Raw genomic sequence first — 16,155 nt, forward strand, 5'->3', positions numbered from 1 at the left:
AGGACCATGGATCGCAGCGGGATCTCAGAACGGGACGTAGCCGCCTGCGTGAAGCCCATCCCGAGTCTCTCTGGACCTCAGGTCCCATCTGGAAAAGGGGGCCGGTTCTCCTTTGTCTGCTTTGATTGCGAGCTCTGCCGGGTGGAGACTGTCTGTACAGCACCCAGCACAGTGGAACCCTGATCTTGACGATCAGGTGCCCTTCGCCTGGGGATGGGGCTGTGTGGATAAATACAGAAAAGGTTGAGAGGAGCCCAGATGCTACGGGTGATGGGTGCCCTGGATAGATAGGTAGCCATGGGAAAGGTGCAAGGCTGGGACTCAGAGCCAGCTCCTCAAAGGGATTTGGGTTTCTAGGCGTTAGTAGCCTAGATACTTTCCCGGATCGGGGCCTACGTCCTCAGCCGGGGTGGAAGTGAACCCAGATTTCCAGAGTCCCAGTCCTGCCCCGGCCGGCCCTGAACCCTAGGACACGGGCCAGTACCCCTAGGCGGAAGAGCTGAGCTAATACCCTCCCCTGGATAAAGCAGCTGCAAGCTCTGGCCTGTCTGAAGTGCTGGGTGGGGGATGCAGGCGGGTAAGTGGTGGTGTGATTAATTAGGGAGGCGCTCCCTCCCCGCAGAGAGAGATGGCTCCTGCTGATAGCACCTAACCCCCCTCTGACTTGCCTTTTGATCTCCCTGTTGCCTGTCACATCCCGGAGCCAACTTCACCTTGGAACTTCTTAAAGTTTTGCTGTGAATCAGGATGGTTTTGGAGAGGAGTGTGTTTTGCCTCAAGCGGTGCGGGGTGGGTGGGCTTCTATTCCCTGCTCTGCAGGGATGAGTGTGATCTAGCAGTTAGAGTGTAAGACTGGGAGTCAGGACTCGTGTGTGTGTGTGTGTGTGTGTGCGCGCGCGCAACTCTGGGAGGGAAGTGGGGTCTAGTGGTTAGAGCAGAGGACTAGCACTCAGGATTCTGGGTTCCACTCCCTCATTTCCTACTGACTTTCTGTGGCAGCTGATCAAGTTGCCATTCTGTGCCTCAGTTTCCCTATCTATAAATTGGAGATCATATTTCCCTACCTTACTGGGGTAAGTTCAGGCTAGTTTAGGAAGGGCAGAGTTGGCTGTGAAGGCATGTACAGTAGTGGAATACTGTGCCAGGCATGGGATCTGTCATTCCTTTCACTACAGCTCTGTCCTCCTGTGGTGAGGTGTGACAGCCGTTTATTAGCACTGCTCCCCAGGGTTCAGTCGCCCAGCACTAAAATGCAGCCACCTCTGGGGTGGGACACAGTACTGGCTTAACAGCCCTCAGCAACGCTGCGCAGGGTTCACTCATCCAACACTGAAATGCAACTGCCTCTGGGGTGGGGTGTGGCAGTGGTTTAACAGTATTTAGCAGCACTGCACAACAAAGGGAAATTTGGGGAGGCTGGCCATGGAATGAATCTAATTAAAATTTGGCCAGGAAATCAGTGTGCTGAAGGGAACTGCCCGGTGACCCCTCTTTAAAAATGTCTCCCATAAAATACAGCTGTCTAACGTTTGCGTCCAACTTTTCTTAGCCGATTTGCTGAGGATTTCCAGGGCCTAGTATGCACCTAGTGGGGGGCAGGATGGATTCTGTCAGGCAGCTCTGCAGGCATCACCAGTCACCCGCCAGCATCTGTTTCCCCAGGACCTCTTTCCTCCTGTGCCTCGCGCCTGTTACAAATGAGCTTCCCCCGCCCGACCCACAAACCCTGAAACAGGTTGTGCCAGAGGGGCTGACAGCCTGGCTAAGTGTTGATGAAAGATGGCTTGGCAGGGCAGTGGGGGGAGGGAAACCCACCATGAGGCTATAACCTTTCCTGCTGTCAGGCCAGGCCATGTGTGAAAATCTACAGAAACTCCAGCTGATGTAGAGGGGGTGCTGTGCCGCAGTGAGCTCAGTGGGGGGCGCTCTCCTCTGGATCAGTTCTGACCCCTATGTCCCTGTTGCAGGGAGCAATATCTTCCCTTTCAGAGATGAGAAACCGGCTCTGATCCCTTTTGCTCTGCAAAGACCAACACCCCTGAAGGGAATGGGCCGGAGGTCCTCAGAGCTGGGGTACCTGAATTTCCAGGAGGGTTATTTTTATTGATATTTAGGCTTAACAGAATTCCGTTGCTAGAATCCCGACGTTTCTTTTTAAGCACGTTTTGAGATTTTTATTCCATTTACATTTTCACCAGGGTGCAAACCGATGGGCTGTGTGGGGCATGATGCCATCATTATGTATTGATCAGAGATGTTGAGACTGACCAAGTTAAAGCGACCTAACCGGCGCCGCTGCCCCAGCCCCGTTGAGGCCAGCCTGACGACACATGAAGGCAGGACTCGAAGAAGTTCAGTTTTCTTACATTGCCAGACTGTAAATTTCAATTATCTTCTTTCCTGGGCTCCGGTGTGTAGGGTGAAACTGACGTTTGTCGTCAATAACAGTCGGACCCTTCCAAGCCTATTTCTATCTCAGTAGCACAGAGATCAGGTCCCCATTGTGCTGGGCTCTGCACAGACACTCTGAGACAGCCCTGTCCCAATTCGCTTGCAGCCCAAGCAGACAAAGGGAGGCTTTCGAGCTCTATTCGACAGAGGGGAAGCGGAGGACCAGAGGGATGAGGGGAAGCTGGGGCAGAGCTGGGATTTGAAGCCAGTGCCCATCCGCTGCCTCAAACACAAAGCTGTCCGTTTGTCCTCAGAGTGTCTCCAATCTGTCGTTACCCCTGCACAGCGCTGGATGAAATCCAGCAAGTGCTTTGCAAACAACACCAGGCCCCCCATCCCTTTGCCTGCTCATCCTGCATGCCCCGACCCCAGGAATAAATGAAACAAGCCATAAGGCAAATAACTTTGGGGTCAGGTCCCTGCTGCCCCTTACGCCAAGCTCAACCGGACCACCTCTGTGCTGACCCCCCCGCTCCTCCTGGAGCCTTTGATCTGTATAGGTTTGTGGGTGTCCTTCATCCCTCCAGAGTCATAACAAAAAATCCTATCTGAGATCTGCTCAGGACACTGCCAGGAAAGACCCCGGGCTCAGCTTTCGTTTGCTTAAGTGTTTTCAATCTCCCCTGTGCGGTGGGAATGGCTGGGATGGCGTGAAGGTTAGAAACAGGCCCTGTTTACCCTGCGTCCTCACCCTGGGGGCCCCGCGAACAATGAAAAGTGAAAACACCCGCCCGGCGTTATGATTGCAAAACCTCGGGACATGCCAAACTAATTAGGGCCTTTGGCTAGCTCCTTTCACATCTGCAGGGTTTCTCACGCCACTCAGGGAGCTGTGTTTGGGGGGGGGGGCTGCACGGCTACGGGGCGGTGGGGGGCATTGGAAACAGGATACAGAGTCTGTCACCTTAAGGTCACCAGTTTGAATCTGAGCCGGGCTGGGTGTGGGCAAAAACTGTTGCAGATTTGTTCGGTGACTTGTGTGAAATGAGTCGGGGGGTGGGAGGGGTTTTCTCAGATGGCCCCTTCACTGGACAGGGGACCCCATGATGCTTGTGGGTCCAGATGTCATGGGGGTGGGAGGAAGGCTGGTCCAGTGGTTAGGATGCTAGCCTGCAAAGCAGATGATAGAGGTTCCAGTCCTTGCTCTGCCACAGACTTTAGACTCGCTCCATGCCTCAGTTTCCCCATCTGCACGACGAGGATAACAGCACTGCCCTGCCCACAGGGTGCTGTGAGAATAAATACATCAAAGAAGGTGAGGTGCTCAGATACTCGTACAGCCCCTAGCACTGTAGGGGGTGCTTTGGTAATAGCGGGAGCCTTAGATAGATGCAATTGGCTCCCCAGCCTGTTGCACCCGCTCTGGCTGTGGTAGAGGGACCCCTGTGTAGTGGCTGGGCATGGGAGCATCATGGGGAGAGAATGGGCTGCATAGAAAAACAGGGCTGCTGTCTGTGAGGCTGGGCTTCGGTGGAGCAGATGCCAAGGGCATCAGGAGAACAGAGATCCTGCAGTGCCCAAGTCCAGCCCCTGCATCTAGTGCCCCTGCCTGGCTGGAAATAGATGTCGAGGCCAGAAGGGACCCACATGATCCTCTGGTCTGACCCTCCTGCGTAGCACAAGCCAGAGACCGTCCCCACAATAATGCCCAGGGCAGATCTTTGAGAATGGAGCCGCCCCTGGGTCAATTGTTCCAATGGTTAAGAATTCCCACCGTTAAAAATGTACAGTCTGAATTTGTCCAGCTGCTGGCGCACGGGAGCCCTTTCTCTGCGAGATAGAAGAGCCCGTCATTCCCCGTGTAGGGACCGGGATCAATTCACCCCTTCGCCTTCTCTTTGTTACCCTGAAGAGATGGAGCCCTTGAGTCCACCACTGGAAGGCAGGTTTTCGAATCTCTCCCGAGGCTTTTCTCTGAACCCTCCCCAATTTACCCCTCTTGAATTGTGGGCACCAGGCCTGGACAGGGGGTCCTAGCAGCGGTCGCACCAGTGCCAAATACAGAGGCAAAATAACTCTCTGCACCTACTCGAGATTTCCCTGTTTCTGCATCCCAGGATCACATTTGTTCTCTTGGCCCAGGGGCATGCTGGGAGCTCCTGTTCTGCTGATTATCCACTGCAATCCCCAGATCTTTTTCAGGGTCCCTTTTCCAGGCTGTTCTTCAGCTGTGGCAAGCAAACGTCAGCATGGCCCAATGGGTAAGTTTAGCCTGCGAGTGAGGAGTCCTGAATTCCAGTCCTAGCTCCACCCCTCCCCTGCTGTCACGGCCCTGCTCCGTGCCTCAGTTTCCCCGCTCCCTCTTTGGTCTGTTCAGATGGTGAGCTCACTGGGGCAGGAACTGTCTCACTACATGTCTGTGCAGCGCCTGGCGCAAAGGGGCTCTGATCTCAGGCGTGGCTTCTCTGGACGAGACTGTACCACAAACAATAACACAGCCATTGACCCAGAGCCTCTTGCAATTGCAGGATGCTGACTGGGTGGGGCTTGCTCCATGTTTCAAAGGAAGGAGATGCTTGTCCTTTATCCAGGCTCTCTGCTAACATGGTCTCAGATTTTGAGCATCAGGATAAACCGCTGACTGAGCAAGAGTCACCCCTGGCTTATCCGCTAGGCATGGAATCCCAAATCACCACCAGACTGCCTGCTCCTGCTGCCTTTAGGCGTGTCTGCATTGTGTGCTTCCAAACAATCAATCAATCAGGTGCGGCCCAGGGGCCTTACAAACACAGTTCTTTCCCCTTCCCTCTGGCCAAGTTTTTGCCTTAGTAACAGCCTGAGCAGCGAAGCCAGAGAGGGGGAAATCTGTCAGCAATTGCACTCTGCCCTGGTGCCAAAACCAACAGCCTCCCCCCCACCCCCCCGGGCTGGACACATGGCATCAATGCAGAGGTAAGGGGTGTGGAGGGGCTGGTGGGATGCGTGATAGCATGAGGTTATCATTGCTTAGCCAGCAAACACGTCCAACTTAATGGAGGGTGTTGGCCAGAGGCCCTGGTGATGGGAGCAGAACTCCAGAGCCTGCATGTGATCCTTCTGTCAGCTAGTCTTTGGGAAAACCCTGGCCGGTGATCTATATAGCCCAGCCTAGCAGCCAGAGAGGATGGCGAGGTCTGTCTGTCCCTAGCAGCCCTCTTCATATTCATCACAGCCCAGCCCTGCCTCTCTCCTATCACCAGGGCTGCTCCAGGCAGCTATAGGCTTTGGTAACGTTTGATGTGGTGGCTGCATTTAGCTCAGCGGGTTTTCTAGCCCTGGAACTGAAGCTCTGGAAAAGCAGGGAGCCTGCCATGGGATGTTCTTGTACGGTTTACTGTATTCTCTGGCCAGCAAGGGTATCTGGGAGTCTCCCTTCCTCCCTGCCAGCACAGAGCTTGCTCAGTATCGGCAGCCCCAAGTGTTTCGAATTCATGAGTTGGGCCCCTAAAGTTGAGATCGGATTAACAAGACATGTTGGGTTCTGTTTATTTGCTGGCCAGTGTCCGAGCCTGGAAGGGTCGGGGGGAGGGCACACTTTCCAGCTTGGCTCTTCTTTTCTTTAAATGGAAGCGGAGACTCTGCCCTAACCACGTGACTCCAGGAGCTGGGGATTAAAGGGCATTGCCAAATATGGTGGAAGCTGGCAAGCGATGGGTGGAGGAAAAAAATGCAAACCAACAGGAGCCGCTGTCCAAAGCAAAACATGCTTCTCCTCTGTCCGCTCACCTCTCTTTCCAGGGCGAACAGATGGGCTTTGCAGTGGGACCTGAAGGTTCATAGGTGTTGGCTGTGGTGGAGCAGCAGGGAATATCAGCTGCAGAAAGTGCTGTAATGCTAGAAGTACCCTCCATGCTGGTAAAACATGCAAAATGGTTCTCCTGCCTTGAAGATCCTTGGTGCCTTCTTGTGTGTGCAAGAGTTGGGGGCTTTAACGCCAGAGAGCTGGCCTAACTCTGAAAGGTGTGATTACGTTTCACCTCCATAACTCCTCTCTGCTTTCAGTTGTTTCCAAACACGGCCAACTTCCTGTCCTGAGCTGTTGTTGGGCACTGTTAAACAGCTGTTGTCCCCTACCCCAGAGATTGCTGTGTTTCAGTGAGGAGTGAATGATCCCTGTGCCATGTTCTGTGTGGCTGTTGTATGGTAACCATGCCCCACCCCAGAGGTGGCTGCATTCCAGGGACAGGTTTGTAAAATCTTTGCCTCTAGAGAAATTTGGGGCTCATTAGCTGTATCACCCAAGAGGAATTTAAAACATTCCCCTTCAGAGTCATACTCCTGCATATCTTGTCCTGGGAGATTTTTACTTTGATTGTTAGCTGCTGCAAACATACCACACCCACAAAGGAAACATGGCCTTTGCATTTATATTTAATTTCTGTGGCATTTTATGGTCTGGGATGTTTGTAGCATAGATTTTTTTTCCCCTGTTACCATGGTGTGATAGTTAAACTGAACTAAGCAGTGGTGCTTAAAGCATCCAGCCTTCCAGATGTTCGACCTTATTAGAGGAATAATGGAGAAGTGAAATAGACATTAAAACAATTGATCCCCAGAAATATTTCAGCCGTTGGAAAGGACCCACTAGCCACAACATAGTTGGAATAGTTAGTGCGTCTATCCAGGGGTCAGGGGGAGTGTATGGGAGACCAGATGTGGAGAAGGAAATGTTCTGGTGATGGATGGAGGGGCTTCATGTGGGGGCATGCACCAGAGGAATGGGTTAGCTAGCTCAGGTGTTCCAGAGTCTTTCCCAGCCTGTTCAGGGGTTCAAAGCTAGCCCCAGGGCAGTGGTGATTAAAAGCTGTTTCAGAACAACTGTTCAGCTGCCAGGTTCCACTTCAGAGGTAGATGCATTGCACGGATGGAAGGGCTCCCTCCGTGGGAAAGCCGTGGCAGTTGCTTAAGCACAGGGAGGAAGGGCGGTGTTAGACTCAAGAGCCCTGGGCGTGGTTCCTGGCTCTGCCTCAGGCTCCCTGCCTCGGTAAATTACTTCATCTCTCCCGGTGCCTCAGTTTCCCATCCCAATAATGAAACTTCCTGACAGGGGGAGATGGACTTTTCCTCTCCTCCGGGAGGCCGAGCAGCATTTCCCCAGCAAAGGGCTGGGAGGTGAGATGCAGGATCCGAGCTGGCTGCTGGAAGGAGTCAGGACTCTCAGCTGGTGTCGGAGGAAGGAGGCCAAGCAGATGGTCAGACAGAGCATGAACCGAGGGCTAACACATTGGATCCCTAAGGTTCTGACAGCAGCTGTGTGAGCGTCTCCACAGATGCTGAACAAGGGGCGTGAATCCCCGAAGAGCGTACGAGTCTCGATCGGTATCTGTCTCAGCGGCCCTCGCTGACCGGAGTTCGCGGTGTGAAGCAGGGGTGCTGCTGGCTCAGAGAAGGCCAGTTCTAAGGAGGCAGTGAAGCCACCTGCCCTACCCTGGAGGGAGTGTGAGATGCCTCGGGGATCTGGCACTGAGGGGCTCCTCCCAAAGACCGTTCCAAAGCTGGGGCCCTGTCATGGATCCGTGCTAGAAGCCTAGGATATACTCTGCGAAATCAGACCCATGGGTCTTCTATTGTGCTGCCTCTGGCTGTCACCTAGAAAGATGACTGCACTAATTAGCAGCCAAAGGTTCCCACAGCACGTGGGGAGTTTGTATATAGAAATCACCACCAGGGCCAGGAAATAAAGTTTATTCTCTTACTAACCCTCTGGTGTGTAATGCAGCTGTCTCTGGGGTGGAGCACGCTGGCTTGCGTCAGCGTTACTATGGGCTTTGGTAACACACAGTGCGGAAGAGAAAAAGTGAGGAAGCCCGTGAAGGCAGGAGGAGCCTGAGGCAGACTTGGCTCAGGCTGTGGCTTTAAATCTTGCAGAGAAAGTACCACTGGCTCTAGTTGTAGCTCCAGCGTTGCTGAGAGCCTCACAATCACTAATGGATTTGACCCTCCCAGCACCCCTGGGGGGCAGGGATTACTCCTATCCCCATTTTACAGATGTGGGACTGAGAACCAAAGAGATTCGGTGACTTTCCTAGAGACTCTGGCTAAGCTGAGAGTTCAACCCACTTCTCCTGAGTCCCAGCCTCATGCACCATCCCTTAGACGTCCCTTCCCACCTCTTCCCTGAAGGGGTATGAGAAATTGCTCTTCCCCTCCCTGTCAGGGCACGGGTTGGCTGAACCTACTGGCTGCGTTAGTTACCTCCCAACAAGTCTCTGATGCAGTCTAGCTCAGGAGGGGTGGTGATAAGGTGATAGCAGAGGTGGTTACTTGCCCCGCTGCTCCAGGAAATGTGTAACCTGGGGGGCGGTAGGTCTAGGTAACAACCCCTCCCTGGGTAAGCTGCAGGGAGCAGGACCTTCTGCCACTTCCTGAGGGAGGTGACTGTGCACAGCAAGTTGGGGCGGAGCCAGGAACAGATCCCCCGTCTCCCAAACCCCAGTTCAGAGACTTAACCGCAGGGCTATCCTTCCCCTTTCTCTGGTTGTGCTCTCGTGATCAGATCTCGGCTGGATCCCCGCACAGCGGCCCGCTGTCGTGCAAGGAAGCAGGCTGAGCGGCCTTCGCGCCAGAGCGACCCAGAGGAAGACATGACATTGACTAGCACCAGGAGCTGTTTTGCATAATGCCTGCTCGCAAAGATGAACTGTATTACATGGTCCCTCTTTGTGCTGTCTCCAAGGCCTTGCCAGTTCCTCGGGCATGCCCAGTGTCTCTCTAAGGCCTCGTCTATGCTAGGAGATTAGGTCGGTATAACGACATCGCTATGGGGTGAAAAAAATCCACACCCCTGAAAGATGCCATTAACTCAACCCAACCTAACCAGCAGTGTAGACAGTACTAGCTTGATGGGAGAATTCTCCTGTTGACCTAGCTGCTGCCTCCTGGGGAGGTGGGAGCCAGACCCCTGTGGTTTTAAGTGTAGACAAGATCTAAGAAGCTGAACTGGGATGGTCTTGATACAGAACTCAGCTCCTGTTTAGCCACAGAAATAAGTGGTCCGATTTTTCAAAGAGCTCAAGGCCTTGGGCGCTGAGCCTCTTTCGCAATCTGACCCTCCTGGTGGGTCCTGAGGCCTGGAATATCCGGCCACACGTGCCTTGTTCCATAGCCATCACTACTGGTCGTGCGACAGCACCTCCCGTCTGAGGAGCTGTAGGGATGCCAGCCCTCCAGGATTGTCCTGGAGTCTCCAGGAATGAAAGAGTCATCTCTAATTGAAGATTATGTCATGTGATGAAACCTCCAGGAATGCATCCAGCCAAAACTGGCAACCCTAGATCTCCCTGGGCTTTCCAAAAGGATGGGTGGGGCTGGTTTTCCTGCGGCCCTGCCAGGAATTGGCTGGAGGTGACAACCTCTAATGGGAGGTTTAATAGCCACGCCCTGGAGTGGAATGTAGAGTCCATTCAGCCCAGTATCTGGTCTCTAAGGCCTTGTCTAAATGGTGGGGGGAGGGCAGGGCCAAGGTATCTCGCACTGAGTGTTTTGCACACTAACTGTTGCAGCTGAGAGAACCTGCAATACTTGCGTCCGCATGCGGCTGTTTCCTACTTCGTTGTGTCTACACAGCGGGGACTTAGTCTGGAGTAAAGCGTTCTGGAGGGTGCTTTGCCTTGCCGCTGAGCTCTCTGCATTCTGGGATGTTTCTCGCTGTGGGGTACAAGCAACTGGAATTCTGGGACTTAGGAGGATCAGTCTCAAAAATTCCCCGATTCAGAGGGAGGCGCAAGGAACTCCTTAGCGAGCACCTACAGAATAATCTTGCCCATGGAAGAAATTTCTTCTGAAGCTCCAGTGGTTGGAGCTTTGACCCAAAGAATCAAGGGTGACAGGTGCTTTCACAGACATCTAGGGCTGGATTCTCAGCTGGGACAAATCAACCTCTGAAGTCAATGGCGCTCCAGCAATTCACGCTGGCTAGGATCTAGCCCCAAAGGCAGCTGTCTGCCCATAGAGGACACATGTCCACCAGACCCAAATCTCCTGGGTTACAACTTTACGATCAAATGTTCCTCGAACACGAACTAACCAAACATATTAATTCAACTGTTAAAACCACATTAGTTCTCGCAGCCTTTGAGCGTAAACTTTATTTTTGTTATACAAGCTGCTGAAAGCCATTTGATAAAGTCCCACACGGGATGGATCAAGGGTTACGGTCTCATCTGGAAGGATTTATGGCCGCCTGTAACAGAGATCTTAGACACCACTCCGTCTTAGTGGCTCCAGAAATTAGGCAACTTGGGGATTGGTTCTGTAGCTGTCTGCACCAGCCTGAGACTCAGGGATTGACTCCTGGATTCTTTCCTGGCTCTGCTAGGTCAAGTCACTTACCCTCTGTGCCTCAGTTTCCCCTCTCCTCCTTTTGTTTGCAAGCTCTTTGGGGCAGGGGTCTGGAGGAGGTGTGGCCTCTGACTTAGCCATTCTCTGTTGCTACAAGTTGCAGGGGGAGGGTGCACGATAGGCCACACCCCTATTCCTAACCTCGGGCTGCCCAAGCTTATAACATGCCTTCCCAGCAGCAATCCAGGGGACATGCAAACATAGCCTGCTGATGAGTGTGTAACAGGCCCCCCTCGGTGCTGATCCACAGAGGAGATGAGTCTGTTACTGCCCCAACTAGCTGGATGGTTCTGGAGATCCCTGGCTCAATCCCTGATACATCTATTATGGTCTGGGGAAGGGGTCAGTCTGGCCCTTTGTGTGTCTGGGATGATGGAGCTCAGAGCTCATTCAAGCTAAAGGAACAAAGCCTGACATCACCCGGTGTCTCTGCCTCATAAGTAAGTTAAATCACTTGGTTTTTTTATGACCCTGGCAAGGTGAAGGGGAAAACTCCTGTCGCTGCCTGCACAATGTCCACGTGCTTCCGGAATCCAACCCTCTTCTGGCCTCTTCTCTCTCCGTCTGCCTGAGTCCTAGAAAAGCTTCTTCCAGCTCTTCCCCTGCACCGATCACCAGCCTGTGGTGAAATGGATGTGGCCCAGGGACCAGCTGTTGACTCAAAGTCCCCCATAAGAGGAACATCTGAATCCAGACAGAAGAAAAGGAATATGGAACATAGGGATCACCCGGCTGGATCAGACCACAGGGTCCATCTGTTCTGCTGTCTTTATTCTGATACTCACCAGTACCAGCTGCTTTAGAGAACCCAGCAAACAGCAGAGATGAAAAATTTCCCCAAATGTTCCTTCCTGACCCGCAGTAATTAGTTGTTGGCTGATGCCCTGAAGCATGAAGGTTGGAATTGATATCCCTTCCAAAAACTGTTTTTGGGAAAGCCAAGTTCCTAAACTCCATGGTCGCAAATGACTTAATATGATCACCAGGCTATTTGCATGCAGGGCTGTGCTCTGCTGGGTCAGATGTCACCCTGTGCTGGGGGCTGGGTTTTTATTTCCTTAGGTTAGATGGAGGGAAGGACTGGAGGGTGGCAGTGGAGTAGACTGGAACAGCTGACCCTGACGCCAGGGGTGGACAAAGGGATTTGGGTGGAATAAGCCATCCTTGTGGATTGTACTGCAGCAGTGCCTAGAAACTCCTACCCAGATTAGGGCCCCATTGTGCTAGGGGCTGTACATATACCTAGTGAGAAATAAGCTCTGGGGGGCAGGGACTATCTAAATAGAGAAAGGATGGGTAGGGAAACTGAGTCACAGAGTGGGGAACTTGCCCACGGTCACCCAGCTACTGTGACAGAACCAGGAATGGTACCAAAGTGTCCTAGTTCACTGCACAGAAGCCCAGCCTCTCCTCTGGAGGGACCTGCTCAGAGTATCCCCTGAAGACAGTTCTCCGCCCCCTTTACAAGAAGGCCAGCGCCTTCTCCCTGCCCCACTCCACCCCCGTGGTTGATCCAATCTGGCCTTTCTGTTTGTGAGGGTACCACTTAAAACAACCCGGAATCAGATTCCTTCCTTTTCTCTCCCTACGAGGTCCTGTCCGCTACTCTCACGCCGAGATGTTCCCAGGTCACTTTGCAGGTACCTGACCCTCGAGGCCTGGCCCCCACTTCCCCGAGCTCATTCCCAGGAGCCCCAAGGCTCAGGCAGACAAGCAGCGCAAGGAAGCTTTCAGAGGAACTTTCGTTAGAACAAGGGCAACGACTTCCTTCCTTGTCACTGAAACAGGAAGTCGTAGAAACGTCTGAGAGCTCCAGGGCGTAAAAATGAGAGCTGGCCACAGAACGGCAGGAAGGTCGTCTACATGCTCCGAAAGCAACCCCGTCCTGCAATCCCCGAGCATCTGCAACCGCACTCGGGGGGCTGGATGGCTCCGAGTAATTCTGGGGATTGCCCTGTGCTGAGGACAGCTCCCCTGTGGCATGTTGTCAGGCCGGATTCTGCTCCCAGTTCCACCTGGAGTAACACTAATCATAGCAACGGAGGCTGCAGGCTCTAGGTTTATTTATCCTTTGTTTTTTAAAGAACAACCAGGGCTGGTTCTTTATGGGGCCCTTGATTTCTCCCGGACCCTGGCACCAGAATCAGCCCAAGCCAAGTGGGCAAAACTGTTGTCAGCTGATGGACGTTCTGTGGCTCTGTGTGAGCGGGCGTTTCTAAGGGGTAAACCTCCTCAAGGCAAAACAAAAGGGTCTGTTCGGTGCAGTTCCCGGCCTGCTGAGTGTCGCTTCCCCGCTTCGCTCATCCGTAACATCTGACCTCCTTGGTACAGCGCTTTGCGGTCTGTGGATGGAAAGTGCTTGGTATTATTGATACTTACTAAAGCCGCCGGCACTAGCCAGCTGCGTGGTTGGCCGTCCGGGCGCAGTAGCCAAGCGTGGAATGAGTCCTGGAGAGCGACTCCTCCAGGTCAGGGGCAGAGACGCTGTGTTGGACACGCTGCCCAGGACGGCGCTGGCGTAGCTTTTCCCAGCACTGCATCTGCGACCTGATGCTCGACGGAGGCCATCCGCCTCCGGTTATGTTAGACCTCTCCAGGGATGGGCCTTTCCTCCTCCTGGGGCTGGAGGGCTCCGTAAATAAGCCGGCGACGTGGTCTTTCCCAAGTCGCAGAAATCAAGAGGACGCTGTGAGTTTACCCAGCACGCAGGCACCTGCCATGGCATTGACCCTGGCTCTTTCCTCTACGTCCCAGCACAGTGCTAGATTTTACCCCCACTTGGTACCGGGGGAGGCGTGGGGCCGTGGGGAGCCAGTCTGCCTGGGGGTGAGAAGTCAGTGGCGTTGCCAGCCCCAGCTTTCAGACAGCAGGGCCACGTGGCCCGTTCACACCAAGGCTCCTTTCTGGCCGGTGGAGGGTGATGCTGCTCCTTGCAGTGGCGGGGGGGGGGGGGGCGGGTATCCCCTGAGCTCATCCAGGGGGGTCCGGGGGTGGTAGCTGGACACTGTCCAAGGCAAAATTGCTTTAAGAGTAGTGCTGACTCAGAGACCTGGTTCTCCGGCTAGCAAAGGCCGGGAGACGAGATCGGCCCCTAACGGCCGATGCTCACGGCTAAAGGGGCTGGTGGCATCTCCCAGGCTGCCCGGGAACCAAAGTGGGGTCTCTGCATAGGTGCTGGAGCTGGGGGTGCAGGGGGTGCTGCAGCACCCCCGAACTTTGAAGTGGTTTCCATGATATACAGGATTTACAGTTTGGTTCAATGGCTCACCACACCCCCACTATAAAAACTGTTCCAGAGCCCCTGGGTCTCTGTTGACTGGGCTGACCTAATTCTGCCCCCAGCCCACCCCCAGCAGAGCCGGCCTGAGGTGCTGACCGTGATTAAAGAAAGACGGGGTGAACGTGGGAGGGGGAAAGCAGGAGAGGGAAGCAGGGAGCTTTTGTTCTGGCCTGTGTTGCTTTCCTGGCCAAGGTCAGCCAGGGTTCAGAGCCGGCTGCTTATCACCCAGACGGGCGTCCCTGGGGAGCTGGTCACGCGGGTTCCCCCCTTGCGCCTCGCTAGCACTCAGACTCCTGGCTGCCGGTGGCACCGCCGGGCAGGAAACGTGGAGCGAGGCCAGCGGGGCGCGGCCGGGGGCAGTGGGTTCCGAATCTCGCCCTCTGAGCCCCGGTTACGTGCTGGAACCCATTCGCCTCCTGGGGGAAGGAGAGAGACCCGACCACCCCCTTTGGAGGAACAACCGTCTTCCCTTCCCCGCCCGTGGCCGTGGGGCTGGGGACCTGCTCTGCTTTCGTTCAACCAGAGAGGAAGGGGCCTTCCGTGCCCGGCCATAGCATGGGGCGGGAAGACTAGGCCCCTGCCTCCCCAGCCATGCTCACCCCCTGCCCTCAGGCTAGCGATGCACCCTGGGCAAGGTACGGGTCTGCAGAGGGACTCACGGAAGCTGGGCTACCAACCTGGGCCCTTAGGAGCTAAAGGACCAGGTCTGTTAACGCCGAGGCAGGTGCAGTCGGTGGGTTAGGCGCAAGTTACGCCAACCCCCAACCTGTCCATGAATCACACAGAATCGGGGGTCGCTTTGTCCACCTTCCTGCCTCGCCCCGTGGGCTGGTGGGGAGCGGGGAGCTCTGGAGGGTGGGGTCCAACTGCGTTTCCACTGGGACACCTGAGGCCTGGCTTCTGTTCCTAGCTCTGCCGGCTGCCCTTGACCAAGTCACTGTGCTGCCCCGTGCCTCAGTTTCCCCACCTGTACAGAAAGTGAGACTGACCTCCTTTGTTAATGTGCTTTAAGATCCACGTCTGACTAGTACTAGATAGCAGCCGGGTCTTTATTTCCTCCAGGGAATATAGTGACAAACGCTCATTGTGGCAGCCCAAGAACCGTGGGTACGCCCAGCGGACTGGCAGTGGCCAGCAAGGCACCTGTTACCCCCTCATTCTGTGCTTCACTCTTGGCCTGAAGGAAGCCTGGACGGGGTGAGACAGCAGAAGGGAGGAGGGCTGGCCTGGTGATTAAGGCACAAGGCTAGGTCTCCAGAGATCAACTCCCAGCTCTGCCACAGGCTCCCTGTGCGCCCTTGGGCGGATCGCTTTGTCCCTGTGCCTCAGTTTCCCCATGTGTAAAATGGGTTTGCCAACTTGTCCCCAGTTGAGTCTGTAAAAGTGTCTCGGGCAGAGCCGCAGCCTCTTGTACGTGGAGTCGGGGCCTCCAGACGAACAGGCCTGAAGCCTGGGGCGCAGATCTGAGCAGAAGGGTTGGGGCTTTGCGTGCACCCGTGTGAAGGACAGTGTGGTGTGTGTGTGTGTGTGTGTGTGTCTGAAGTTCACGGTGTTAAATGCTCCTGAACGGACACACAGCCAGGGCGTTCACCCCCCCTCTGCTGCTGGCCTCGGGAGCTCTGCCCCATGGTTGGATGAATTCCAGCCTCTCGGAAAACTCTCTCAAAACTCGCCCCAGCCCCATAGCCTGGTCTCCTCCCCGTCCCATGTATCCCCTGCCAGCTGATGGGCCACAAAGAGAGCCCAAGCTGGTGCTGCCCCCACAGAGAGACCCCCAGCCCACCCCAAAGCTCTCGCGGGCTGAATAGACCAAGGAAAGACCATGCTGTTCGTGGCGGAGGCAGGGATGGAACCCAAATCTCTGGTGCCCCGTGGCCACTCTTCCCCTTGTCCAGCTGCGCCATCTCCTCACCCCCGCCGCTGGCAGCGCGCGGTACCTCACCACCGGGCACAGCCCACCGCTCTCCCTGAGCCCGCGAGAGATGAAAGGCCTGGCCGCTAATCCGGGCTGGGGGAGAAGGAAGTGCCTGTCAGGCGGGCTGGCTTTCTTCATTCCTTCCCATCAATTAACGCCCCCCTGGGGCAAAAGACCTCACTGCGGCAGA

General features: G+C 54.7%; 1 protein-coding gene across 1 annotated transcript in view; it reads left to right on the forward strand.

Annotated features, from left to right (window-relative positions):
- Window positions 1–4,583: 4,583 nt before the first annotated feature.
- Window positions 4,584–16,155, forward strand: part of CRABP2 (cellular retinoic acid binding protein 2) — a 45,914-nt gene continuing 34,342 nt past the window's right edge. Inside the window, exon 1 of the mRNA XM_039513595.1 lies at window positions 4,584–4,652. Within this exon, the coding sequence (XP_039369529.1) occupies window positions 4,649–4,652 (4 nt within the window). The 5' untranslated portion in view covers window positions 4,584–4,648. The remainder of the gene's footprint in view (window positions 4,653–16,155) is intronic.

This window comes from Mauremys reevesii, linkage group 24, assembly GCF_016161935.1.
Source record: "Mauremys reevesii isolate NIE-2019 linkage group 24, ASM1616193v1, whole genome shotgun sequence".
NCBI lineage: Eukaryota > Metazoa > Chordata > Testudines > Geoemydidae > Mauremys > Mauremys reevesii.